The 26325-nt window shown below is 45.4% G+C and overlaps 1 protein-coding gene and 1 long non-coding RNA gene across 2 annotated transcripts in view; one reads left to right on the top strand and one right to left on the bottom strand.

Annotated features, from left to right (window-relative positions):
- The window catches only part of LOC109028380 (uncharacterized), a 79468-nt gene extending 77806 nt beyond the window's left edge, over window positions 1-1662 (bottom strand). Inside the window, exon 1 of the long non-coding RNA XR_002007407.1 lies at window positions 1630-1662. This is a non-coding gene — a long non-coding RNA (uncharacterized lncRNA). The remainder of the gene's footprint in view (window positions 1-1629) is intronic.
- GNA14 (G protein subunit alpha 14) overlaps window positions 1-26081 on the top strand; it is a 226377-nt gene extending 200296 nt beyond the window's left edge. Inside the window, exons 3-7 of the mRNA XM_019033912.3 lie at window positions 14671-14825; window positions 17744-17872; window positions 20139-20268; window positions 23456-23609; window positions 25000-26081. Of these exons, the coding sequence (XP_018889457.2) occupies window positions 14671-14825; window positions 17744-17872; window positions 20139-20268; window positions 23456-23609; window positions 25000-25190 (759 nt within the window). The 3' untranslated portion in view covers window positions 25191-26081. The remainder of the gene's footprint in view (window positions 1-14670; window positions 14826-17743; window positions 17873-20138; window positions 20269-23455; window positions 23610-24999) is intronic.
- The last annotated feature ends 244 nt before the right edge of the window (window positions 26082-26325 follow it).

Raw genomic sequence — 26325 nt, 5'->3', positions numbered from 1 at the left:
ATACCCTCTGAGAAATGTAAAGTTAGGCAATTTCATCATTGTGTGAACATCATGGAGTGCACTTACACAAACCTATATGGTTTAGCCTACTACACACCTGGGCTACCAGGTCTAGGTACCTGGGTTACCTATTGCTCCTAAGGTACAAACCTGTGCCACATGTTGCTGTACTGAACACTGTAGGCAGTTGTAACACAATGGTATTTTTGTATCTAACTGTATCTTAACATAGAAAAGATACAGTAAAAATGCTGCATTATAATCTTACATCCTATCATACCATTATCGTATATGCAGCCTGCTGTTGGCTGAAATGTCATTATGCGGTGGATGGCTATACATGCTTCCAGTTGGGGCAGGTCCACAATCTAAATTATTTCTGGGAATTGCCGTTTAAGACTTCTGAAGAGTGGGGAAATTTGCTTAGGTGGGATTCTCTTGCTTTTTACACTAATTAAATACATTTTTAAAAAGTTCGTTTTCCACACTCTGCACACTTCTTACCATCATTCTTAAAAAGACTAGAAGTTTGAGCATAAAGACAATATTTTCATAGTTGCCTACGTCTACCTCGAATAATGCCTGGCAAAGAGTTTATGGGTGCTGCATACACGCATGCCTGATGAATGAATGAATTAGGAATTACGGCTGCAGCAGTGTGCTACTTGTATGCATTTAATTCGAATTATCAGACTATATAGATGCTCCTAGACTTATGATGGGATCATGTCCTGATAAACCCATCATAAATTAAATGGAAAATATCAAAAGTCAAAAATGCATCTAATTTACCTAAACTGCCAAACAGAATAGCTTAGCCTGGCCTGCTAAATGCGCTCAGAACACATTAGCCTACAGTTGGGCAAAATCATCTAACACAAAACCTGTTTTATAATAAAGAATTGAATATCTCATGTAATTTATCGAACACCGACCTGAAAATGAAAACCAGAATGGTTCGATACTCAAAATATGGTTTCTACTGAATGGTTACTGCTTTCACACCATCATAAGTCAGAAAATTGTTCAGTCAAACCATCATGAGTTGGGGACTGTTTGTAGCAGGGGTCAGCAAACATTTTCTGTAAATGGCTAGATAGTACGTGATTTAGCCTTGGTGGACCATACTGGTTTTGTCTCAACAGCTTGATGCTGCTGTTGCAGGTTTGAAAGCAGGCAGATAATATCACAAGGCATAGCTGTCTTCCCATAGAACTTTATTAGCAAAAACAGGCAGTCTGCTGGATGTGGCCCATCAGCTGCAGTTTACCCTGATCTACATGAAAGCATACACTGGCATCATACAAATGTTAGAAACCAATGTAGTAAAAGATAAAGAGATTTCAAGACTCTGTGAGTGGTAGACAGCATGCTCTCCATTCACCAAATCCCATTCCACCTTCCACCTGAACACATGGGAAGACCACATTTCCCAGCCTCCCTTGCACTTAGCGGGAGGCTTATGACTAAATCTGGCCAATGAGCCGTGTCCAGAGGCAAAGTCCACCATGTCCAGACCTGGCCCATAAGACTTCCTGAACACTGCTCCATGCTCCCTTCCCTCCCCTGCAGACTGGGTGCAAATAATCTAGTGAAGGACTCCAGGGCCCTTGAAGTTGGTGTGCTCACTTGCTGGAGTGAGCCTGGATCCCTGAATAACTCTGTGGAGGAGAGTCCTCCCCACCCCTACTATGACCTCATAATGGACTGTGAAGGGTTGTAAAATACACCTGTGCTGTTAAGGCACTGAAATTCAGGGGTCATTAGCCTGTCCTGTCTAATAATACCATGTCTGGGCTCAGATCTGGATAAAGGAAAGAAACTGAAAAGGAAATAGAATTCTCTCCAGGGCTAACAGCCTCCTATCTGGTGTACCTGCACTTTTTGATTGGGGAAGAGAGGAACAAGGAGGTTTTGGTACTCGCAGTCTTAGAAAGTTTATGCATAAGAAGTAGTACTGTAGTTTGGGTCTGAGAAACGGGACCTTGAAGAGAGAGTCACTGTGAGGTAGGGTGGCAGAAAGGGGTAGATAACAGATAAGTAGCTTTTACAGAAATTGTATATTGAGGCTGGGCATGGTGGCTCACGCCTGTAATCCCAGCACTTTGAGAGGACGAGGTCAGCAGATCACTTGAGGTCAGGAGTTGGAGACCAGCCTGGCCAACATGGTGAAACCCCATCTCTACTAGGCGTGGTGGTGTGTGCCTGTAATCCCAGCTACTCGGAAGGCTGAGGCAGGAGAATTGCTTGAACCCGGGAGGCAGAGGTTGCAGTGAGCCGAGATTGTGCCATTGCACTCCAGCCTGGGCAACAGAATGAGACTCCGTCTCAAAAAAAAAAAAAAAAAAAAAATTGTACATGAACTGCACCAAAACTTGTAGCCAGGATTTATATATACTTGGTGTGATAGTTCATCTCTGTACTGGTTAACATGGATTTCTTTAAGCTAGCCTAGAACCTCCCATGCTAACATCATTTCTCTCTCTCTCTTTGGCTGTATAAAGTAAAATTTACTAGAGCTAAAATAGTCAACCAGTACCACAACCTCAGTGGCTTAGCAAAATGAAGTTGATTTTGTAGTCACATCCGTGTCAATTCAGTATAAGTTGGTGGGGGTGTGGCACTTGGGCTCTGCTCCGCAGTCATTCAAAATCCAGATCCCCATCACCTTGAGCATCTCCCCCCACCCCTTCTCCTTCGCTCTCCCTCACCTGAGAAATGGGAAAAGAAAGATGGAGGGGGATTGCATGGGAGGTTTTGGAGGTCAGGCCCAGTCATGGCATGCATTGCTTCAGCCTGAATTCCCTCACTCAGAACTCAGTTACACGGGTCCACCTCACTGCCAGGAAGGCTGAGAGATACAGCATGACTCGCGAGCCCAGGAAGAAAGCAAAATAGGATGTACTGGACCCGCGGCCATCCTGGCTTAGTGGGAAAATACTTTGAGCTCCCAATACCAAGTGTACAAGTAAGTTTCTGAAACCAACCTGTTCTTGAATTGAAGCCTTGCTGGTGTTTTGTTGAATTACTGCCAGCCTTTGGTAATGCTTCCTTGTCTGGAAGGGCCATGAAAATAACCCAACACCAGAAAGAGAATGAGATTTCTCACAGCTGATTGTGCCGCTGCGGGAAGCCCACAGGTGGGGCAAAGCATTTGTTACTCTCTCTGTGGCGGGGTCTTTTGGTCTGAGAGCTCCCGTGAGCCCTGCCACTCTGGTCACTCACCTTTTCTGCCCTCTGCCTTTCCCTGCAGAGTCCCCGCCTTTTCCCCAGCAGGGCCCTGGTCACTGGAAAATTGGGAGTAAACCCTGCCGTCCTCCCAGCAGCAGGCTCCGCAGATTCTGAAGATAGGCACAGACAAAAGAGATATTCCTCTTGCTAAGTTGGACTGTCAGTGATAAAACAATTTTTATGTGCTAAAGAACTAAGAGAACTCGGTCAACTAGAGGAGGAAGGGAAGGAACAAGATAGTGAACAAGATGGTGACAGGGACAGAAAACTCTATCTTCCCACATAACATGACCACGTTTAATGGCCCCTGGGCACATACAATTAACTGGCCCAAACAAATATATATTTTTTAAAGATGGGGTCTCGCTGTTGCCCAGGCTGGAGTGCAGTGGTGTGATCATAGCTCACTCCAGCCTCCAACTCCTAGGCTCAAGTGATCCTTCTGCCTCAGCCGCTGAGTAGCTGGGACTACAGGCGTAGGCCTACCACCATGCCTGGCAAATATTTTTTTCTTTTTCTTTCTTTCTTTTTTTTTTTTTCTTCTTAGAGACAGGTCTCACTTTGCTGCCCAGGGTGGTCTTGGACTTCTGGCTTCAAATGATCCTTCAGCCTTGACCTCCTAACATGTTGGGATTACAGGCATGAGCCACCTTGCTGGGCCCCAAAACCCTTCTCTGAGAAGCAGCTCCACTGGCCGAATACACACATTCCTTGTTTGGAGGGTGTTGAGGGAGTTGGGCTACCAGATGCTGTTTGGAAAATTTCACTTGACTGTGTCCTACTGAGGGTTTAGGCGCTTTCCAGAGCATCTTAGGGAAAGACTTGTTATGTGAAATGCGATGTAGCAAAGGCTGGTCTGGTCCCTTTCTCGTACCCCCGCTCCATACACAGAGCAATCTTTGGCAAGCACAGGCAGGAAGCCATGTTCGTGGCAGCAAGAAGGGAAGATGTAGCCCCTTCTCCTTCCCCCCCATCAGGCCACCTCTAGTGGGAAGTACTAGTTGGCTCATCCCTTCGCTCCTCCCCAATTGAAATGTCTCCTTTCCTTTGAGCTCAGCATTCGTGTGGGGCTCTGTTGTCATTCCTACTCAAAAGGATAGCTGTAATTCTGAAATCCTCAAGGTTAGGGCCTATTTCTATTCCCAGCAGCCAGCCCTGGATCTGGCATGGAGCAGGGGCAGGACGCTGTGCACTGAGTGGTGAACGAGTCTGCCTGCTGGTGCCCAGCTGAGTGTGGGACATTTAGGGCACCCCAACTGAACCCTAAGCTACCTCCCCCTGGACCTAAGGTGATCAGGGATTTTGTCTGTACATAGGATTGAGTGGACCGTAATGGAAGCTCTTGTGTGTCAGGGAGTCTGAGGTGCACGGAGTGCTGGGGAATGATGGGCTCATGATGGTGACTGAACCATGTTGGCTGCTGGAGCTGTGAAGAAGACACTGGAAGGCTATTGCTGCTGCATGTCTGGGGGGGCCTGAGGCTGCTACAGGTCAGCAGGCTGGCAGTCAAGGAGAAAACGGGGATGCAAAGCAGGGAAGAGCAAGGGCAGGCTGGAACCTGCAAAGACCAAGCAGAACCCACGAAAACCAAGTGGATTCTGGGGGGATGAACTGGAACCTGCACAGGTGTCACCATCCTGACGGTGCAGGTAATTTGTGGAAGAAGCTGGCACCCTTGGCCACAGATCTGTACATGTGCCTGCCCCAGGATGTGGAGAAGCTGACCCATGATGTGGAGAAGCCGAAGGAGAAGATCCAGGCAGGAGTTAAGTGTGCTGAGGGCACCTGTGAGGTTGACCAGAAGATCAGCTGGGCTGTTTTTAAGCAGAAGCAGGCCTCTGACCTTCAGACCCGGAAAGTGGATGCATCCTTCTGCCTTGCAAGTCTCTTTCCATTTCTTCTGTGGCCAGCCCTAACCCAGAACCAAACATGGTGGGGCATTCTGGGAAACGTCAGTAGGTTCAGCTAAGCCGGCACGGTGCAAGGCCACACGTACCATCTCTCAACTGCATTATTCACACTCATGTAGCTACAGGTGTTTAAGTATTTTATCACAGGAGCCTTTGGAAAGAGCCTTTTTAGTGAAACACACTGAAGTTTGTTTTTTTCAGAGACAAGGTCTTGCTCTGTTGCTCAGGCTGGAGGGCAGTAGCACAATCATAGCTTACTCTAGCCTCCAACACCTGGGTTCAAATGATCCTCCCGCCACAGCCTCCAGAGTAGTTGGGGCTACAGGCATGCATCACCATGCTCAGCTAATTTGTTTTTATTATTGTATTTTTAGAGATGTGGGTCTTGTTTTTTTGCCTACGCTGGTCTCGAACTTCTGGCTTTAAGTGATCCTCTCACTTTGGCCTCCCAAATTGCTGGGATTAATTACAGTGCCCAGCCCCGACTGAAGTTTTGACTGGTAAGAAAAGATAAAGTAACTAACTTGGCCCCTCATGCCAACACTTTGTGGCCAGTAAATTCTGTTATTTATTTTTGTTGTTGGAGAAAAGAGGAAGGGAAAGAGAAGGACGAAGATTGTAGTAGAAATAAAGATTTCTGTTGAATCTTGAATTGGGTTTTAAAAGCTTCCTTCCATTCTGAGTGTGTGGGAGATTGAAGTCTAGGTGGCTTTAGCCCAGTGTTTAATATTGAAATGTCTGCAGAGTGGGTGCAGTGAGCTTGCAGGTGCAGGAGGTGGGGAAGTGAGTCCCTGCTGAGCTTAGAGTTTCTAGAGAAGATGAAAATTGATCAAAAGAAGCTGGAAATCCATTTTTTTACGTGAAGTCTTAGTAATTAAATATTCTAGATATGCTTTTAAAAGTATTTTATAAATATTCTAGGTGTGCTTTTAAAAAGTATATATTCTACAGTTATTTTGAATGCATCAAAATGTATCTGTAAATTCAAATTTGCTGATCATAATGTTTGAATTGTCTATATTTTCCCTGAGTTTTTTGTTTACACTATCAGTGAGAGAGGTATGTTCAAATCTCTATATGATGAAGATTGGTCCATTTCTCCACTTCCATCTGTGAAATTTTGCTCCATAGATTTTGATCCTATGTTAATAGCTACATAAAACTTTAGAGCTGCTATATTTTTCCAAATCTTTATGTCATTTGAAATATCCCTCTCTTCTAGCTCTAGCTATGCTTTTCACCTTGAAGTCTGCTTTTGTCTTAGTAGAGAGACTCCAGTTTCCTCTGGGTTACTGTTTGCATGGCAGATCTTTTGCCATCTTTTTATTTGTCATCTGTCTTTGCAGTTGTCCCATCTTCTTATGCTTGATTATTTTGGGTGGTGCCCTGGACACATATTTGAAAACATAATTTGAGGATGAGGAAGATGTTATCTCCCAAACTCCAAAAGGGAGTTTCCTTTTCTTCTGCCAGGTGTCTGGAGGTAATTGATATCTGAGATTGTCATGATTCCAAGCTGAGCTGCAAACCCCTCAGGGCTGCCCTGTGGAATCCTAACACAGAGCCAAAGGGTGTATAAGGGCCTTTTGCTCTTGCAGAGTCTTAGACCTCAATCTTTGTCACTCTGGCCCTGTGATGTTGGAAAAAGAGCTGCTTAACCATCAACTGTCCCTTCCAGAGTTGACAGAAGCCCCAGGAGTAAAACATCCCATTGCAGGGCTCATCTGCTTGGGCACTGTCTTCCCCTATATGGTGGCTTAGCAGTTATTAACTATTGCATCATTGCATTAGCTTTCTTTCTTTTTTTGAGACATAGTCTCACTCTATTGCCCAGGCTGGAGTGCAATTGTGTGATCTCAGCTCACTGCAACCTCCACCTCCCAGGTTCAAGTGATTCTCCTGCTTCAGCCTCCCGAGTAGCTAGGATTATAGGCATGCATCACACGCCCATCTAATTTTTTGTATTTTTAGTAGAGACAGGGTTTTGCAATGTTGGCTAGTCGGGTCTCGAACTCCTGGCCTCAAGTGATCCATCTGCCTTAGTTTCGCAGACTTCTGGGATTATAGGCATGAGCCACTGCACCACACCTGCATTAGCTTTCTACTACTTTCAAGCATATTTGCAAAATATTTTGTCTGCCATTTCTAGCTGCCCTTAGTGGGAGAGTTGATTCAAGTTTCCTAGTCATCCTCCTTTACCTGAAGCAGAAGTTCCTTGTTTATTTTCTATAGGAAAAACTCCTTTCTCTGGCATAGTTAACTAGCATTTTCTTTATGATTTAATGTTTTGCTTCAAAAGCTGATGGTTATGGAATATTGAAATTTTACTTCATAATTTTTAATAGAACACATAGTGTAATTCTGGACACATTAAACACAGTATAATTCTATAGTTGTTAAAGAGGGGTGATTTTACAAAAGTTGGAAATACTATGCTACAAAGAGTTCTCATATTTAATAATATATTTTATCTTAATCTCACTTATTTTTACAAAGCTTGCACATCACAGTAGACACTTGAAATAGTAAGTTTTTATTATCTATAATACATGTATTAGTCCGTTCTCACATTGCTATAAAGACATACTGGAGACTGGGTAATTTATAAAGGAAAGAGGTTTAATTGACTCACAGGTCCACATGGCTGAGGAGGCCTCAGGAAACTTACAACCGTGGCAGAAGGGGAAGCAGGCACCTTCTTCACAGGCAGACAGGAGAAAGTGTGAGCATGTGAAGAGGGAACTGTCAAGCACTTAGGAAACCATCACATCTCATGAGAACTCACTCACTATCACGAGAACAGCATGGGAGAAACCGCCCCCATCATCCAATCACCTCCCACCAGGTCCCTCCCTTGACATGTGGGGATTATGGGAATTACAATTCAGGATGACATTTGGGTGGGGACACAGAGCCAAACCATATCAATACGTTAGCAGATATTAATTTTAACGAAAATATTAAGACAGGAGCAATTTGCTCAAGAGATCTATTGTATATCATGATGACTAAGTTAATAATAATATATAGTATATTTGAAAATTGCAGGCTGGGCGCGGTGGCTCATGCCTGTAGTCCCAGCACTTTGGGAAGCTGAGGTGGGCGGATCACTTGAGGTCAGGAGTTCAGGACCAGCCTGGCCAACATAGTGAAACCCCATCTCTACTAAAAATACAAAAATTAGCCGGGCATGGTGGTGGGCACCTGTAATCCCAGCTACTCAGGGGGACGAGGCAGGAGAATTGCTTGAACCCAGGAAGTGGAGGTTGCAGTGAACCGAGATTGCGCCACTGCACTGCAGCCTGGGGACAGAGAAAGACTGCATCTCAAAAAAAGAAAAAAGAAACAAAGGAAATTGCTAAGGGAGTAGATTTTAAGTGTTCTCACTACAAGACAATAAGCATGTGAGGTAATACAAATGTTAAACAGCTTGATTTAGCCACTCTACAATGTATACATATATCAAAACACCAAATTGTAAGCCATAAATATATACAGTTTTGTCAATTAAAATATAAGTAAATAGAAATTAAAAATATAAAATTTAACCAAAATGCTTAATGATCTGACAGAGGAACAAGGACTCTAGCTTAATTGGGAAAGTCAGTCTTGAACAGAGAGCTCGGAGCCCTGCTGTCCTGGGGCATTCATAGGGCAGGAAGCACCCCCGTGGGGAGGATCTGGTGGAGACGGGGCTGCCCGCTGGGCTCTGGGTCCCAGCCAGAGGGCCTCACCACACTCGACAGGGACTGTCACCGGCAGCCACGGATCCCTGCGTGAAACCGGCAGGGCGCCACTTCATCAGCAGCTCCTTTTACCGTTAGCCTGGGAATTTCTGAATGAAACACACATGGAGGACATCTGTTTTCCAGGTTTCCCTGTCAGAGCAGTGAATATGGTGATTTTGTTTGAGAAAGGAAAAAGAGAAAGCCAGATAGGAGCTCAATTTTGAGAGCCTGGTCATGTTTCTGTATCACTGAGTTTGCTCCTATAATATTTACTCCTTTGAGAGTGATATTTTTTTCAATTAAATGAATGTGTTAGGCAATTTCAACTCATGATGTTTCTCTAGCCTAGGACTCTCCGTGAACCACAGACAGACCCATTTTATCCATCTGCCTTTTAGACATCTCCACTTAGATGCTGGCCACCTCAGACTCAGCACGCGCCCCACCCAAGTCACATCTCCCCTAACCCTTGTCCTCTTCCGACTCTTTGTCCTCTCTTTCCCTGAGATGAAGCAAGCCTTAAATGCTTTCCCCACAGCGCATGAGGGTCCCTTGTGCTCAGAGTGCAGGTGCCGTAGAGGTCATTTGAACAGGCCCATCAAAGTACCCAGACACCTGTGGATGAGCTGCTTGCCAAACCAGAGAGAACTATGCACAAAACTCCACTGTTTTGGGTCATCATCATTATTATTTTTTTTGAAACAGTATCTCACTCTTTCACTCAGGCCGAAGTGCGATGGCACGATCTTGGCTCGCTGCAGTCTTGACCTCCAAGGCTCAAGCAATCCTCCCACCTCAGCCTCCTGAGTAGCTGGAACTACAGGCACAACTACCATGCCCAGATAATTTTTGTATTTTTTGTAGAGATGGGGTCTCACCATGTTGCCCAGCTGGACTTGAATTCCTAGGCTCAAGCGATCCTCCCACCTTGGCCTCCCAAAGTGGTAGGAAAACAGGCGTGAGCCACTGCACCCAGCCAACTCCACTCTTGTAATACACAGACATTGTTAAGGGTCTACAGAAAGTCATTCATTTCATATTCCATATTCCAATTAAAAACTGTATTTAAATAAAGGTAACAGGGTACTCCCTTCCTCATTCCTCCCTGTCCTTCCTAATACTTGTCCCTGGAACGTTCTCTGGGGCCTCAGCTGCCACTCTCTCCACCAGCCATCCTCATAATGTCTTGACTAAAGAACAGACCCTTGCTGGGCCATTGTCATTCAGAGGGACAAAAATGACTTCTCTGACCAAGAACTTTTCCAGATAAATGGAGACTAAAGGAATACAATCACTAAATGCAACACGTGATCCTACATTGGGCTCCAGACCAGATAAAGGAGATTCCTGGAACAACTGGCAAACTTTGGATGAGGCTTGAAGATGAGTAATTTTTAATAATGAATAATAATGTTGTGTCCATGCCTATTTCCTGATGCTGATCATTATACTGTGATTATGCAAGATGATGTCCTTGTTTTTAGGAAGTCACACTAAGTCTCTAGAGATAAGGTGGCATCGTGCCTGCAACTTACTCAAACATTTCAAGAAAAATGTAACTCTGTGTGTTGGCCCACATGGGTTTGAAGTGTGTGTGTGTTTGCACACACATGGAGGGAGAAAGGATGAACGATAAATCAAAGTAGTTAATTGTTCACATTTGGCCAATCTTGAAAGGCATAGAAGAAGTCTTTGTACCATTTTCCCCACATCTTTGCAAGTCTTATATTATTTTACAATAAAAGGTTTTTTTTAAAAAAAAAAAAATCGGCTAGGCATGGTGGCTTATGCCTGTAATCCCAGCACTTTGGGAGGCTGAGGTGGGTGGATCACTTGAAGTCAGGAGTTCAAGATCAGCCTGTCCAACATGTTGAAACCCCGTCTGTACTAAAAACACAAAAATTAGCCAGGGGTGGTGGCAGGTGCCTGTAATCCCAGCTACTCGGGAGGCTGAGGCAGGAGAATTGCTTGAACCCAGTGGGGCGGAGGTTGCATTGAGCTGAGATCGCGCTGTTGTGCTCCAGCCTGGGAGACAGAGTGAAACTCTTGTCTTTAAAAAAAAAAAAAAAAATCTTAACAGGTAGGAAAACTAACCAGGTAGTGACCTCCGAACTTGAAGTACTTCTGGGCCTCTCAGGTGCAGTCTGCTCCGAATTCAAGTTCTGCCGTTGGGTTTCCAAAGAGGCTGAGCTCTCTGCTTCTTTCAAGCCAGATTCTCCAAATTCCCCTCACCTGGCTAAACAGACAATATGTCTTCCTCTCCTGGTGAGGTCTCCCGGTGACCTGAGAGGTCATATCTATATCTACTTCCCATTTTTCATGTAGAAGCTTGCTTTCCTCTTTGATATCTCACTAGGTTCCACTTTTTCTCTCTACTAAAAGAGCCAAAGGCTGGGTTTATCCATGGCAAGGTGTATCAGTCAGGATCTGTGCAGTAGGTCATGCCGCACTAACAACTGCCCCTGAAGTTCAGCTTACTTAACTTTGTGGATGATAACTTTTGAGTTGATTTCTCACTCATGCCACATATCCAGCATGGCAAGTGAGGGCATATCTGTGTTCGTTGTAGTCACTTAGGAGCTCTGGGTGATGGAGGCGCCATCTTGTCTCATGCTTCCAAAATCACCACAGCAGATGAAAATGAGTGTGGTGCATTACTCACTGACTCTTTATAAGTTTCTTTCTTTCTTTCCTTCCTTCCTTTCTTTTTTTCTTTCTTTCTTTTTCCCTTCCTTTCCTTTGCTTTGCTTCCCTTCCCTTCCCTTCCCTTCCTCTCTCTCTCTCTCTTTCTTATACAGGGTCTCATTCTGTTGCCCATGCTGGTGTGCAGTAGCTCTGTCTCACTGCAACCTCTGCCTCCTGGGTTCAAGCAATACTCCTGCCTCAGCCTCCCGAGTAGCTGGGATGACAGGCATGCACCACCAAACCCAGCTAATTTTTATGTTTTTGGTAGAGACAGGGTTTCACCATGTTGGACATGCAGGTCTTAAACTCCTGGCCTCAGTTGATTCGCCTCCCTCGGCCTCCCAAAGTGCTGGGATTACAGGCGTGAGCCACTGCACTTGGCCGTAATGTTTATTTTCAAAAGAGACAAGTGATTTCCGCTCACATTTCATTCACCCTAAAGTTCAATCCTACATTTTGTTTGTGAGAAGGAGAGATAGAAATGCCTTTGTTACAGCCCTGATGATTGTCGCAGCACTAAAGCTCAGCAGTTAACCTGATTTTGACAGTGAAACTTAGCATGGCAGCAAAAGAGGCATGCCCACAAGAAGCAAGGATGCTGAGGGCCACCAGGGCCCAAGTTAGAATTACAGATTGGCCAAGCGTTGCCTGAGCATCTCCTCCTCTGAGAGGAGGCCCTGACCTGCTCTGTGTGTGCTCCCACTGTGACCTGCACGGGCTTCCGTCTTCCCACCCTAGTATGCTTTCACTCTTATTTTGTCATAATTTTCTGTCTTGTTAGGTAGGTGGATTTTACATGCACCACAGATGTTTACTGAATGCGTATATCAATAGAAGACACCTATTATTTGCAATAGAAGGCACTGCACTAGGTTCTTGGATATAAGAACAAAAAAGACATTGGTTCTGCCCTCATGACATTTCCTGGCCTGCCATGAAGACAGAGAGGAAAACAGACATTTTACATTGAGAGAGTAGAGCTCAGCACAGCTGACCTATTTGGGAAAGCAAGAGCGTGGCGAGAGGAGGGGAGGACATGGGAGAGAGCTGTTCTGCACCACACTGGATAAACGCTGTCCAGGTTCTCCATCCATCATTCTCGCCAGCCAAGAATAGGGCCCGTGACATGCAGCATGCCAGTGGTGGGATTAGAAGTCAGGGTTTAGAGGCTACTGATGTGTCCTGTTTTTGCAAACAAGAAATACTTATTAGACATCTGCTACAATAGTAAAGGCTAATTCTACTTACATATATAAGTAACACTTTATAATTCAGGTACCCCTGGAAATCATGGCTCGTTTTACAAATGAGGACACTGAGGCAGGTAACTTGTTGGGGTCCTTAAAAGTCCCAGCTACACTGTTCAGAACTCAGAGTCCTGATTCCCAGGCCAGCGCACTTTCCAGTAATCCATCCTGCCTGGACCTTGTTTGAGATCCTACCTGCCTAAAGGTCCTACAGTCTCCAGGAAGAGTTTACATTCACTTTCCTGACAGGTGTGGGGAAAAGTCACATCGATTCATTCACAGTCCTTGGTTAGGATGAGCCAAGTGGATGTGTAAGATCCTCCTTTTCTCTGGCTTGCTGTTGGATAATTATAAGGATGAACAATGCACAATAAAAGTGACTTTTCAGGAGGTACCATCTACACTTGAGATCCCAGCTACCAAGCAGATGCTTTGCTGACTCACAGCTGCTGGTGTAGCCAGCCCTGCATGGTGATGTAACTGCTGTGGGATGCAGAAATATGGGAGGGGGAATAAGAGCCTGGGGTCCTGCTTCTCTTGCCAGGATTCACTTGTCTGCTACAACTTGCAGCCAAGGAAAGGATGCTGAGTCTCTGGGGCCAACACGTGGAAATGTTGTGGCTGCAGGCCAACCTTATCTTTTCCATTTTCTGAGGTTTGGAAAGATTTCTGGCTCATGCTAGCCTCCCATTGATTAAATGAGATAATGTATGTAGAGGCCTTGGCACATAGTACATAGCCAATAAATGGTAACCGCTGTAATAGTAATAATTACAGTAATAATGGCCTTAATTACTGTAGTAAAAGAGCAATAATTATTTAATAATCATAGTAATAATAAATATGACAATATAATAATCAGTGGTGTGGGGAGAGTAGTGCATTGGGAGGGAGGCTCCCAGTGGGAAAGAGTTGTATCAGTGATGCAAGAAAATGAAAAGCAGACTGTGTGGGAATGCGCTGTACTTTCCCTACAATTTTGCTGGCAAGCTAAAACTGCTCTAAAAAGTAAAGTCAATTATTATTAATATTTTTTTTTTTTTGGAGACAGAGTCTCGCTCTGTCGCCAGGCTGGAGTGCAGTGGCACCATCTTGGCTCACTGCAACCTCCGCCTCCCAGGTTCAAGCGATTCTCCTGCCTCAGCCTCCTGAGTAGCTGGGATTACAGGCACGCGCCACCATGCCCAGCTAATTTTTGTGTTTTTAGTAGAGATGGGGTTTCACCATGTTGGCCAGGCTGGTCTTGAACTTTTGACCTTGTGATCTGCCTGCCTCAGCCTCCCAAAGTGCTGGGATTACAGTCATGAACCGCCGCAGCTGGCCAGTGTTTTTTTTTTTTTAAATGAAAGAACAAAATCCCAGACTGATGATAAGTTGTTATTGTGTTTCAGTTCTCTAAAGACAAGGCGCCTCCTTATTGCCTGTACCAGGTGGACCAGTTTCTACCACCCAAACCTTGGTGTGCCATTTTTAAATGGCCTCATTGGCTCTGCAGATACTCAAATGAGTTATATGTTAATGAAGAAGCAAAGTTTGCTGGTAGGATGAAAGCTCCAGTGACTCTTTCTTCACCACTGGGTGTTGTTGAATGCTGGCGAAACTGGCCCAGGACATGGCTGGGCACAGAAGCGTGCAGGTCTTGGGCTGCTGGTGGCTCTCTCCACGGAGCTAAGCAGCCACCTCATCTCCACTCAGCATGGCTGCAGTGGGTGTCTTGGCTGTGAGTGGCCCCTGGGAGGGTGCCCACCACGCCCCATGCCTAGTGAGAGCTCTCCAAATCCACAGACCAGGGCAAGACTTGTACCGACATTGCCAATGGGTTGGCTTCCTTTCCTTTGCCTGATGCAAGGTTCTCTTTCCTTTGAGTAGGAAAATGCCCAGATAATCAGAGAAGTGGAAGTGGACAAGGTCTCCATGCTCTCCAGGGAGCAGGTAGAGGCCATCAAGCAGCTCTGGCAAGATCCAGGCATCCAGGAGTGTTACGACAGGAGGAGGGAGTACCAGCTGTCGGACTCTGCCAAATAGTGAGTACAGAGCCCAGCCTGGCTGCCCGCGGTGCTTTCAGGCAAGCTCGGCCACACTTCAAAGAAGTTTCTCGCTGAACGCTGCTGAAATGCGGTGCACAGCGGCAGTGCTACTTGCCTTCGCTTTCCCATATCCCTCCTGACCTCTTAGTGCCATCTCTCACCACCTCCTAAAGCCCTCGGTCACTCTGTGGATCGCAGACCTCTCTTCCTGCCGACACCCACCTGCTCTTGCTGTGTTCTAAGCCTGTCGTTTTCAATGAGAGACTCAATCAAATCTGAGGTCCCTTAAGTGGGACTGATCTCCTTAGGAGTGCTGAAATTATCTGATTTAAACAAGAAATACCCTTGCTTTTGGCTTCTACTTTGCTCCTCTCTATATCCCTCTGCCTTTCTGGTTTCCCCATCAGAAGACAGCAGGTCCAATTGCGCTAAAATCTAAAGTCAAGTTTAGAGCAGCGGGGCCGTGGACCCATCAGCTGCTGATCTGGTGCTGCCCTCTAGTGGCACAGATGGGAGGCTGCGCTCGCAGCACACACAGGAACCTCAATCCTTTGTTTATTGGCTGCCTGCGAAGGCCTACACACTGTATTTTGGATCCATACAGCTCAACTTTTAATTCATTAATCCTTGAAGGTAAAAAGATTTCTATTTAGATGTCCTAGCATGCAAACTGTCCCATAGAGATGACAGATTTTCACTTTCTTAGGCATTTCCTGTTCACATCTGTAATCCCAGGGACTTGGGAGGCAGAGGTGGGAGGATCGCTTGAAACCAGGAATTCGAGACTAGCCTGGGCAGCAGAGCAAGACCTCGTCTCTGCAAAAATTACAAAAATTAGCTGGGCAGCTGCTCGGGAGGCTGAGGCGGGAGGATGTCTTGAGCCTAGGAGGATGAGGTTGCAGTGAGCCATGATTACACTCCTGCAGTACAGCCTGAGTGACAGAGTGAGACTCTGTCTCAAAAAAAAGAAAATGTAAATAAATAAATAAATAAATAATAATGTCCCGGGGCGATGCCTCCTCAGTCTGGTCACCGGGTAAATAGTTTGATATGGGTCCTTCTTAAAGTGGCAATAACTCCTGCTTCTGCAGCTCAGCTCTTTCACACCTGTGCCGTATCATCTTCCATCCTCTGAGGGCTCAGAAATCCCTTCCCCAGGCGTACCTCCTTCCCTTTGGGTGCCACTGTCACCCTCTGAGCAGGCATTGAGCTGGACAAGGCACTGGGCAGGAAAGAAAGCCAGAAGTGTCACCTCCTGTGGTTTCAATGGGCTTCCTTTGGTGTTTATCCCGGGCTGAGAATTGAATGTCATTAATCCAGGTTGGCACAAGCAATCTAAGTACAGGAATGTTTAGGTGCAAAAAAGCATCAAGGCAGGAAAATAAAGAAACCCCACTGAGGTGTTAGATCAGCATAGAGAGGTGGAAGAAAGAAAGAGTGCCACGGAGGAGGGCTTGCCTTTGACAGCTTGAGGAGCCAGGAACAGGTGTGACGTTCCTGAGCCATACCTGAGGTGGCCTGAGTTACTGCCTCTGTGAAGGCCTGGGGATTGGCTAGGGCTCTTGATGTAGATCCATTTGGAAAAGACCCACCAGACCTGCTACAGAATTCAGTGTAACCCTGAAAACCATGGGGGCAAGGCCACTGACATGGACAAGGGGCGTGCCTAGGGTGGTGGTCAGAGCTGTCACAGAGAAAACAGCCTCTCCTAAATCCAGTCGCCCAACCTTCCAAACCGGCAGGACTCAAGGCACTTGCACATTTTCTCCATCTGGGCCAGCGGTTTTCAGCCCCTCAGCTAGAGATGTCTGCTGACTGGACAATGTGATGAGTGCTTGTGATGCGCCTGGCACTGTGGTAAGGGCTGCAGGTATTATACAACCAATGCTCTCTGCTCTCAGGGAATATACAGTCTGGTGGAGCAACTCAGGTGTAAATCAAATAATTACACATCAAAGTACAGCAAAAACAGTGATAAGCCCTGGGACTGTATCTGGGCAGGGAGGTGGGTTGTGGAAGGCTGCCCTAGAGCTTTGCTTCTGGAGCTGAAGGCATACGGTGAACAGGGTTTGCCTGTGACCTCTTGGTTAGCCTGCATGCGGACCTGCTCAGCCCCTGATGCGGTGCTGGGACAGGGCAGGGCCGACCTCAGCATGCAGCGGGCTCTGCATCTCCAACTCTTTTGTTAGCGAGGGCCTGAGTTACAGTTATTTTACCTAAAAGTGTCTTTTAGGAAGGCCTTAAAGTTTTTTTTTTAAAGGATTCTCTTATTTTACTACAGAAAAAAAAAATATGTTTTAAGCTCAGGGCTTCAATATATGGCCAAAAATAAGTTAAGGCAAGTTTTGGGTTATTTTAGGCGATGTAGTTTCCCAGTGTCTTCAACAGGAAAACTTGTTCTTGTTGCTGTTGTTTTGAATTTCTCCTCGGCCTGTTTTACGCCTGTGTATTTTCTTAGAAACTATTTAATTCATTGAGCAAAGCTTTAGAGAACAGCATCTCCATTATATAATGTTCTTGGACAAGGGTGAGTGGGAGGGAGAAGGGCCTCTGGAGGGAGGATGACAGATGGGGTGTTGGAGAGAGCCATTTCCAACATCCTGGTCCTTCCAGCCCCGCTGTCTCCCTCGCCGGTCAAATAGAAGCGATAGAGCTTAGAACCCAGGAGGAAGAGACTGAGTGCTCTGCAGATGTCCCAGAAGGCGCATGAAAGTCCTTCTGACCCATATTGTCTTCAAAACAGTCGTAGGAGGGATGGAGAAGCCTGGCCTGGCACTGGCTCTCAGGAAAGTCATTGATGGAATTCGTGTGTCTGTGTGGGGCTCACTGTGATTGGGGGGTGACTTCCTTTGAGTAGGATGGACATTTCCCCCTGCTCTAAAAGGAGAGTCAGTTCCTCGTTCTCTAATATACAGTTACCTGACTGACATCGACCGCATCGCCACACCATCATTCGTGCCTACCCAACAAGATGTGCTTCGCGTCCGAGTGCCCACCACCGGCATCATTGAGTATCCATTTGACTTGGAAAACATCATCTTTCGGTAAGTCTGTCTCCCTGATGTACCATGAAGAATCTGCCCAGGCTTGGAAGTCCCCAGGTGGATTCTTAAATGTGTTATTCCTAAGCAGGGATTATATCTCTTAGGACAGAGTGACCCTCTCTGCCAAGGGTATTTAGAATTGTGGTAGGTAGGTCTCAACCCTGGAATGGAGAGGAAGTCACCTTCCTGTTACCCTTGGAGAAGAAGGGTTTCCTTACTGGAAACTGGAATGATTCTTATGTGTAACACACACTCATACACACACACACACACACACAAATGTATACTTCTGTATCCCACAAATTGAATGTAGTGATTATCGATGTCTTTTCCTTAAAGATGAATAATATTTCCTTTCTCCTCTATTTCCTTCTCCAAGATTTATCCTTAGAAAATTAAGGATACAAAAAATGTGTATGAAAACTATGAATAATAATATGTACAAACTAACAGCTGTGTAAAAATGTATGCATTTCCACTTACAAATATAGGAAATACTTTTAGGATGACTTCAATGAATCTTCACTGCATTTAGTTATGGTAAAAAATGAATAATAATATAGGGCATATATGTAGCACTGCACATTTCAAAGCACTTTTATATCCACTATTTCCCTTGTTCCTCCTAACAATTATCACACACGATTTTCTAGTTGAGACAACACATCAGTCCTCCCACATCCGGGTCCTGTCTGATCCCCAGTTATAGCTCAGTGCTTCTCTATCCAGAATTGCTGTGTTTGGGAAGCCCTCAGGTCCAGCCCCTCAAACATGTCCCCCATCTATATTAGCATATCCCTGATTTTAATAATAGCCCCCTGTGCCTGTGTGCCCATGAATTTCTCTAAACCTTTTCACAATTAACTGCTTTTTGCAATGTCCAAAACCTCTCAGACTCCCAAGGATTTTGTTTATTCGTTTTGTTTTAAAAAATACTTTTATTTCTTCTAAGTTTATCCTTCTTGGACTGCGATGAATGGGGTTTGCATTACTTTCTAGAGTCTGGTGAATGGGTTTAACATCATCCACCAGTGAAATCTATTACTTTACAACTCAGAGCACCTCTTCCAGTGGGATATTTCTGGCTGAAAAATTCCGATCTTTGAAATTGAGGCCTTTATAGAATGGCTTCTTCAAGCTCAACCTTTTGACAATTGCAATGTCCTGTTTCAAGATCAGTTCCCTGCTGTGATAGCCAGCCATGAACATGTCATTGTGGGAGTGGCTGCACCTCCAGGACATGGTTCAAGAACAGTATTGAATTTTTCATTTTCCTTCCTGCACTTTTCCAGACAACAGTTCTGGGTGGTTGGCCTGTGGACCACCTAACCACAATGACCCAGTGCCTTCAGGGACTGGTGTGTGTGTGTGGTGGGGTGGTGATGTAGGGGTGGGTGGGGGTTACTTGGCAGCTGTATCTGGTCCATTATGTATTTTCTTTGGCTCACTTGGTGTTACTAAAAAACGTTTGAGCTAACACATTGGATACCTTGTTTCTCCTGAAAAGGCAGAGACTGTGTCATGGCGAGCCTGCGTCTTGTTCTGCAGAGCTTGGCTGCAAGTACGCGGCAGGCTTCCCTGTAGACAGGGCCCCCGGCTGTTGTGCCATGTATGTTTTGTACTTTGGGGAGCCCACTTGGCTCATTCCCATAAACTGCCTGATTCTTGTAGCATTTGAGCTCATGATCCCTGGGCTAGGAGTTGCTGAAATTTTTCCCAAAGACACAGATAGAGGCTTTGGATTTCTGTACTGGACAGAGGACACTTGTAGGTTTTTATAGGGAACAAGAGGTGGCATCCAGGGAATGCAGAAAGGATTTACAGGTAAATTAGAGGAGCCACAAAAACAGAATAGGCTCGGGTCCTGAAGCCAGCCTGGGGGACCCGGAAGACAGCTGGCCGCTGCGTCCCTCTTGAGTCTGGTATCCAGGGACTCTACAGTGGTTGTCACAGAACCCAAGTGAACGTTTGCATTTTCTGGCTGGACACTGGTTAGCTTCCTAACCGGCAGGCTCCCCGAGTCACCTCTGCATATCTTCAGAAATGTCATTTACATTCTCTCCCTTCTTTGCTAGGAAACATCCAGTGGTCCCTCATTGCTTAAAGCAGCAGCATCAAACATTTTAAAACTTAGAACCTCTTTTCTCTCTTAGAAATTATTGAGGACTCCAAGAGCACTGGTTTCCATGCTATAATAATTCATGTCCTTTTTCCCCGAAGTGTCATGTATTCCAACCTTTGAAGGATCTGTGTTTCTACACAACAGGATGGTGGATGTTGGTGGCCAACGATCAGAAAGACGGAAGTGGATTCACTGCTTTGAGAGTGTCACCTCCATTATTTTCTTGGTTGCTCTGAGTGAATATGACCAGGTCCTGGCTGAGTGTGACAACGAGGTATGCTGGGCAGGAAGTTTGGGTAGCTGTGGAAGCCAGAGCCTATTCTGTGGTTTCTAAGAAGGCAGCCAGGCCAGGAAATAGGCCCTCGTCATTAGGTCAAACAGTCTTGCTACTCAAAGTGTGACCTGTGGACCAGCAGCACAGGCATCACCTGCATGGTTTGTTAGAAATGCAGTCTTACTGAATCAACCACGACCAACTACATCAGCATCTTCATTTTAACAAGACCCCAGGTTATTCAAATACATATGAAAGGCTGAGAATCACGGGCATGGAACCTGGGTTCTAAACTTGAATGCACACTGGAGTTTGCTGAGGGACTTAACAAAAACCTGGTGCCTGAGTCCAACCCCAGAGATTCTGAATGAATTGGTGGTGAATGGGGCCTGAGTGGGGGGATTTTTAAAAAGCACCCCAGGTGAATCCACTGTGCTGCTAAGGTTGGAACCTATTCAAAAGCCTAGGTTCTCATCCTTGGTGGCACAGTGGAATCTCTTGGCGAGCTTTTTAAAAATGCCATCTCTTGGCTGGGCACGGTGGCTCACGCCTGTAATCCCAGCACTTTGGGAGGCCGAGGCAGGCGGATCACGAGGTCAGGAGATCGAGACCATCCTGGCTAACATGGTGAAACCCCGTCTCTACTAAAAAATACAAAAAATTAGCCAGGCGTGGTGGTGGGCGCCTGTAGTCCCAGCTATTCAGGAGGCTGAGGCAGGAGAATGGCGTGAACCCGGGAGGCGGAGCTTGCAGTGAGCCGAGATCGCACCACTGCACTCCAGCCTGGGCAACAGAGCGAGACTCCGTCTCAAAAAAAAAAAAAAAAGAAAAAAAAATGCCATCTCTTAGACTGAACACTAAAAATTCATATTTACTGGGTTTAGGTTGAGGCTTCTTTTGAGAGCCCACCAGGGATTCTACTGCACAACCAATGCCGGGCAGCACTATCTCTAAAACACTTTACCTGGGCACAGGCTTCCTAACCTCCATAGGCCCATGGTGCTCCCAAATTAGATCCCTAGTGGAACTGGGGTGGGCAGTGGTGCTAGATGCTTGGAGCTGTTCTGGGGCTGTCTGGGATTGCATCTGCCTTCACGTCTCCTGGGAGGGACTCCCTCAGGGCACCTGGGATGGATCCAGCCTGGTCAGGCATGCGTTGTCCCCTCAGAGTGGCCATAGCACTGGCTGCTTCCAATTCCATCAGTGGGAGCTGCCCTGAGAGTGAAGAGGACCCTCACAGCCACTTCTCTGTCAGGTTGGGGACAGTATCGGTGGAACACTCATGTCCTCCTCGTCATCTTTTCCCCTGAACTTGCATTAAGACCTCTTGACCTTTTAAAAAATGTCTTTTGTTTCCAAGGTGTGAAAGTAAATCAATAAAGGACTCAGTCCAGGATTAGGCAATAACTGAACAAATTGTATCTTGTATTTCTTGAGAGCAGACTTTTCTCTGAGGAGCATAGCTTATATTACCTAATTAGTGGAGGATTAACCCATTTAATTGTGTCACTGTGCAAAGAACGGAAATGTTGGCTGTCGCCCAGCTCTCTCAGTTGGAGATTTTTTTTTTTTTTAAAGGCAAGACATTCAGTTATCAATATAAAAAAATAGCTGCAAATTTGTTTCAGGAATTATTTGTGACTTTCCTCAGGAAACTCAGACGATTAGTAAGGTGCACAAGGGACCAGTATCTCAGCCCAAAGTGCTTAGAAATTAAACATTTTCTCTTCTAAAAATCACAAAATATTTGGAGAAAAATTAAGTGGTTGCCACTCCAGACTTTCCCCTCCTGGTTGTAGATATGTATTATATCCACTCTGTATACTGTCTGGGAATTTTTCATATATTTTATTTCCTTGGAGATCATTATCGTTAAGATCGTAATAATTTTAAAGCTTTTAATACATTCCAGATCGTAATTCCCCCAATGTGTACTGAGTGGCAGAGCAAGCCTGGGTGTCTGGAAGTTGTGGGGAAAGAGTGATTTATGGCATGTCCCTCTTGAGTGTGTGTGCTAAGCTTGGATGTTTTTCACTCTGATCCCTTCCCTCCCTACGGGGAAGTTCTTGTTTCTTTCCTCTTAGAAATACTTGAGAAAGAGCAGAATGCTATCTACAACAATTATTGTCACAGATAAGATTTGTTTGTGCCCTGTCTGTTCTCAGTAAATTAGGAGCATTTAATATCTTCTTGCCAATGTCTAACACTTAGAAATTATCACTGTCTTTCTACATAACCTTCCCCAGGTCCCACTATTACATGGGCTTGGGAAAGTTATTTAAATGTTCTAAACAAGGCCAGGCACAGTGGTTCACGCCTGTAATCCCAGCACTTTGGGAGGCCGAGGCGGGTGGATCACGAGGTCAGGAGATTGAGACCATCCTGGCTAACACGGTGAAACCCTGTCTCTATTAAAAATACAAAAAATTAGCCAGGTGTGGTGGTATGCACCTGTGGTCCCAGCCACTCGGGAGGCTGAGGCAGGAGAATCACTTGAATGCAGGAGCTGGAGGTTGTAGTGAGCCGAGATCGCGCCACTGTACTCCAGCCTGGGCGACACAGCGAGACTCCATCTCAGAAAGGAAAAAAAAAAAAAAAGTTCTGAACAACAGTATGCTCACCCATCAAACGGGCCACTGCTCTGCTTGTAAAGTGTGGCACAGGGTGGGTTCCCAGTAGCAGTGCCTCCTGTCTCTGCCAATGTCTAGCATTCCTAGGGGCAGTGGCCTTGCTGGAAGAGCCTTGTCACTTGACTGCTGAGGCCCGGTCTGGAAGCTCATAACCAACTGAGGTGGCCGTGTCAGGTCTGAAGCTGGCACTTCCCCCACTTGGTAATCCCAACGATCACATGACACAGGAAACTTGTGAAACGTGGGTAGGAAACTTCCTTTTCCAAGTTGCACCAAAGCCTTTCTTATTTCCTTCCATGTGAGTTTTGGGCTGGAGAAGAGCTGGGATGCTACAGGAGAGGGGACCCAGAAGGGGATGGTTAGTAAGAGGCTTGGGGAGGGGCAAACAGAAGCAGGAGGCCTGTAGCCTGGGGCCCCACATGCTCACCAGCTTCAGCAGACAGTGGCCCAGAGACTGCGGCGGGGCAAGGGAAGAGATGGATGGACTGGCAATGCGCCATGTTGTTTCCAAAATATTTCCTTTCTACTTCATCCCAAGTCCCTTGTTTTTCACTTAGAATCGCATGGAAGAGAGCAAAGCCTTATTTAAAACCATCATCACCTACCCCTGGTTTCTGAATTCGTCTGTGATTTTATTCTTGAACAAGAAGGATCTTTTGGAAGAGAAAATCATGTACTCTCATCTAATTAGCTATTTCCCAGAATACACAGGTAAGTGTCTATCTTGTGGACAGTGTTTCCTGTGCTGATCTCGTCCACCTCCTGGGCATCAGTCCAGAGTTATCACAGCTCAAAGGGGCCTCCCTGGTCTGCCTGGAACAGCCTCTCCCCCTATTCCCACCTTCAAACAGAAGCTCTAGTTGCACCATTGTGTGTTTTCACCACAGCACCTCCACATGTGCTTCCCTCAGTGCTTGGAATACCCTTACCAACTCCTTTCGCTGCCTGCATGTTCTCCAAAACCCAGCAAAGGCCTCCCCTTCTCTGGGAGCCTTTCTGGCCTCCCCTGCCCATCTGGTCTGCAGGAAGGGTGCCTCTGCCTTTCTGCTCCCTCAGCAGCCTAACCCCCGCTTGCTCTCTTGGCCACATCATGCTATGTCGTATCCTCTGCTCACTCAGCTGTCTTCCCAGTCGGCTCCATGAGGGCAGAGACTCTGCTTGATTTATCTGTGCATTCCTCATGCCAGTCAGAGCACCTGGTGCTTCTTATGTATATGTTAGAGTGTGGCATCCCTTTTCCCAGACACATGGTGGACTCATATATAACCTGTCCAAGGTAGGAGAGTCTCATGCCCTGTTGCTAATTGTTTCTGGTACAGGAGGTCTCAAACCTTAAGTTTGACACTGATATTTAGTGGATTCATGTTTTAGCACTCTTCTTTCCCCTTTTACTAACCATACTGCCTGTGTAGTATAGCACCCTCGAGCCTTAAAATCAGCCTGATGTTAGTTCCCACATTCTTCCTTTTATCTCTCCTAGACCAGAGCTGTCTGTCCATATGTGTTAGCAAGGATTACTTCTCTTCAACAGTGGTCCAAATCAGACAAATTGGGTCACTATGTTTAAACAAATAACTGTAAAGTACAATTTTTAGATACCAGAGGACATTTTAAAATATGACTATTTTATGGGTTCATGATGAGATACCATAAAAATAATGCTCCAGGTAAACTGTTCCATGGAAATAAAGATGGATCAAAGCAGGATCTCAAATAAGAACAAGAGTACATTAAAAAATGGTTCTTGGGGCCAGGCACGGTGGCTCACGCCTGTAATCCCAGCACTTTGGGAGGCCAAGGCAGGTGGATCACCTAAGGTCAGGAGTTCGAGACCAGTCTGGCCAACATGGTAAAACCCCATTTCTACTAAAAATGCAAAAATTAGCTGTGTGTGGTGGTACGCATCTGTAATCCCAGCTACTTGGGAGGCTGAGGCAGGAGAATTGCTTGAACCCCAGAAGCGGAGGTTACAGTGAGCTGAGATGGCACCACTGCACTCCAGCCTGGGCTACAGAGCGAGACTCTGTCTCAAAAAAAAGGTTCTTGGGAGGACATGGTGTTAAGTCTGTGTCTTTATTCCTCTAATTGCACTTGTGACTAGGACCGAAGCAGGATGTCAAAGCTGCCAGAGACTTTATCCTGAAGCTTTACCAAGATCAGAATCCTGACAAAGAGAAAGTCATCTACTCTCACTTCACATGTGCTACAGATACAGACAATATTCGCTTTGTGTTTGCTGCTGTCAAAGACACAATTCTACAGCTAAACCTAAGGGAATTCAACCTTGTCTAAAAGCTGCTGCCCACTCCTCCCCCGTAACAGAAGATGTGATTTGCAAACTCCTTGTGTTATTTGCAAGTGCTTCTGACATCACCAGAGCCAGCCCCATGCCAGGAACTAAGGATGTCATGTAGATTGTGGGGACAGAGATGGGTGATGGAACTTGGAAGATACTTGAGTTTACCAACATACTTTAAAAGTCCTTACATCCCAAATTGTTTTTATAATTATTTTCTTGACTTTTGGCTATAAGATTTTGTGTAATTTTTGAATTTGGTGTTTTCTAGAATTTTTAAAAGCCACTTTGATTTAGTTTTAAATATGTTTAAAAATAGTGATTAAAATTATGTAAGCAAGGAGCCTGTTAGTTTATAGATCATGCCTTCAAACCTCTAGAATGAATTTGGGTGACTTTTTTAAAAATAATGTTAATGGGTTTGAAGCTTTTTATTAAACCTTGTAATTTAGAGACATTTTTGTGTTTCTCACCTCATGCTGAAGGGTGACTCCTTTAACATGCCACCAAAGATTTTTTTTAAACACTTGGTTCTTTTTGTGTGTTAACTTTCTAAGCCAAATTAATGGATATATAAGTATATCTAATTTAGCTTTGCCACAGTTTGATCACCAAGAAGCCAAAGCTGACATAGAGTAAATGGGCTCTAGATAGCATATATGTTGTATTGGTGAAAAATGTGTGTGTGTGTGTGTGTGCGTGTGTACATTTTTACCCCCAATGTATATGACCAGATCTTAAAAATGTATGAAATGGCTAAAAGTCCACATTGTCTGACAAATGTTATGTAACCCTGCCAAAGTTCTGATGGCCACCACAGATTTGCTGTTTGAATTATGTATGCTGTGCCTTTCTGAGGAGGCTAAGAATATACCATTCTGCTATTAGCACTGGGTTATGTTGTGTTTCTTAGAGCTCATGGTTGACTGATGGTTCTGCTCCTAAACAGAAAAATGCTGTGGCCTTAATAGTAACTCGGAAACTTTCCTAAGATTCCTCCTTTCAAGGCAAGTCTGCGCATCATCGTGTCATGCTGCAGTTCCCTCAGTAGCTGGCTGGGTCAAGAAGGAGAATCCTCTGGGAAGTAAGAGTGCTCCACACTAAAGGCCAAGATGGTTTTGTGCATGTGTG

Source organism: Gorilla gorilla, chromosome 13 (genome assembly GCF_029281585.2).
Source record: "Gorilla gorilla gorilla isolate KB3781 chromosome 13, NHGRI_mGorGor1-v2.1_pri, whole genome shotgun sequence".
NCBI classification, from domain to species: domain Eukaryota; kingdom Metazoa; phylum Chordata; class Mammalia; order Primates; family Hominidae; genus Gorilla; species Gorilla gorilla.
This window is presented reverse-complemented; position numbering and strand designations above follow the sequence as displayed.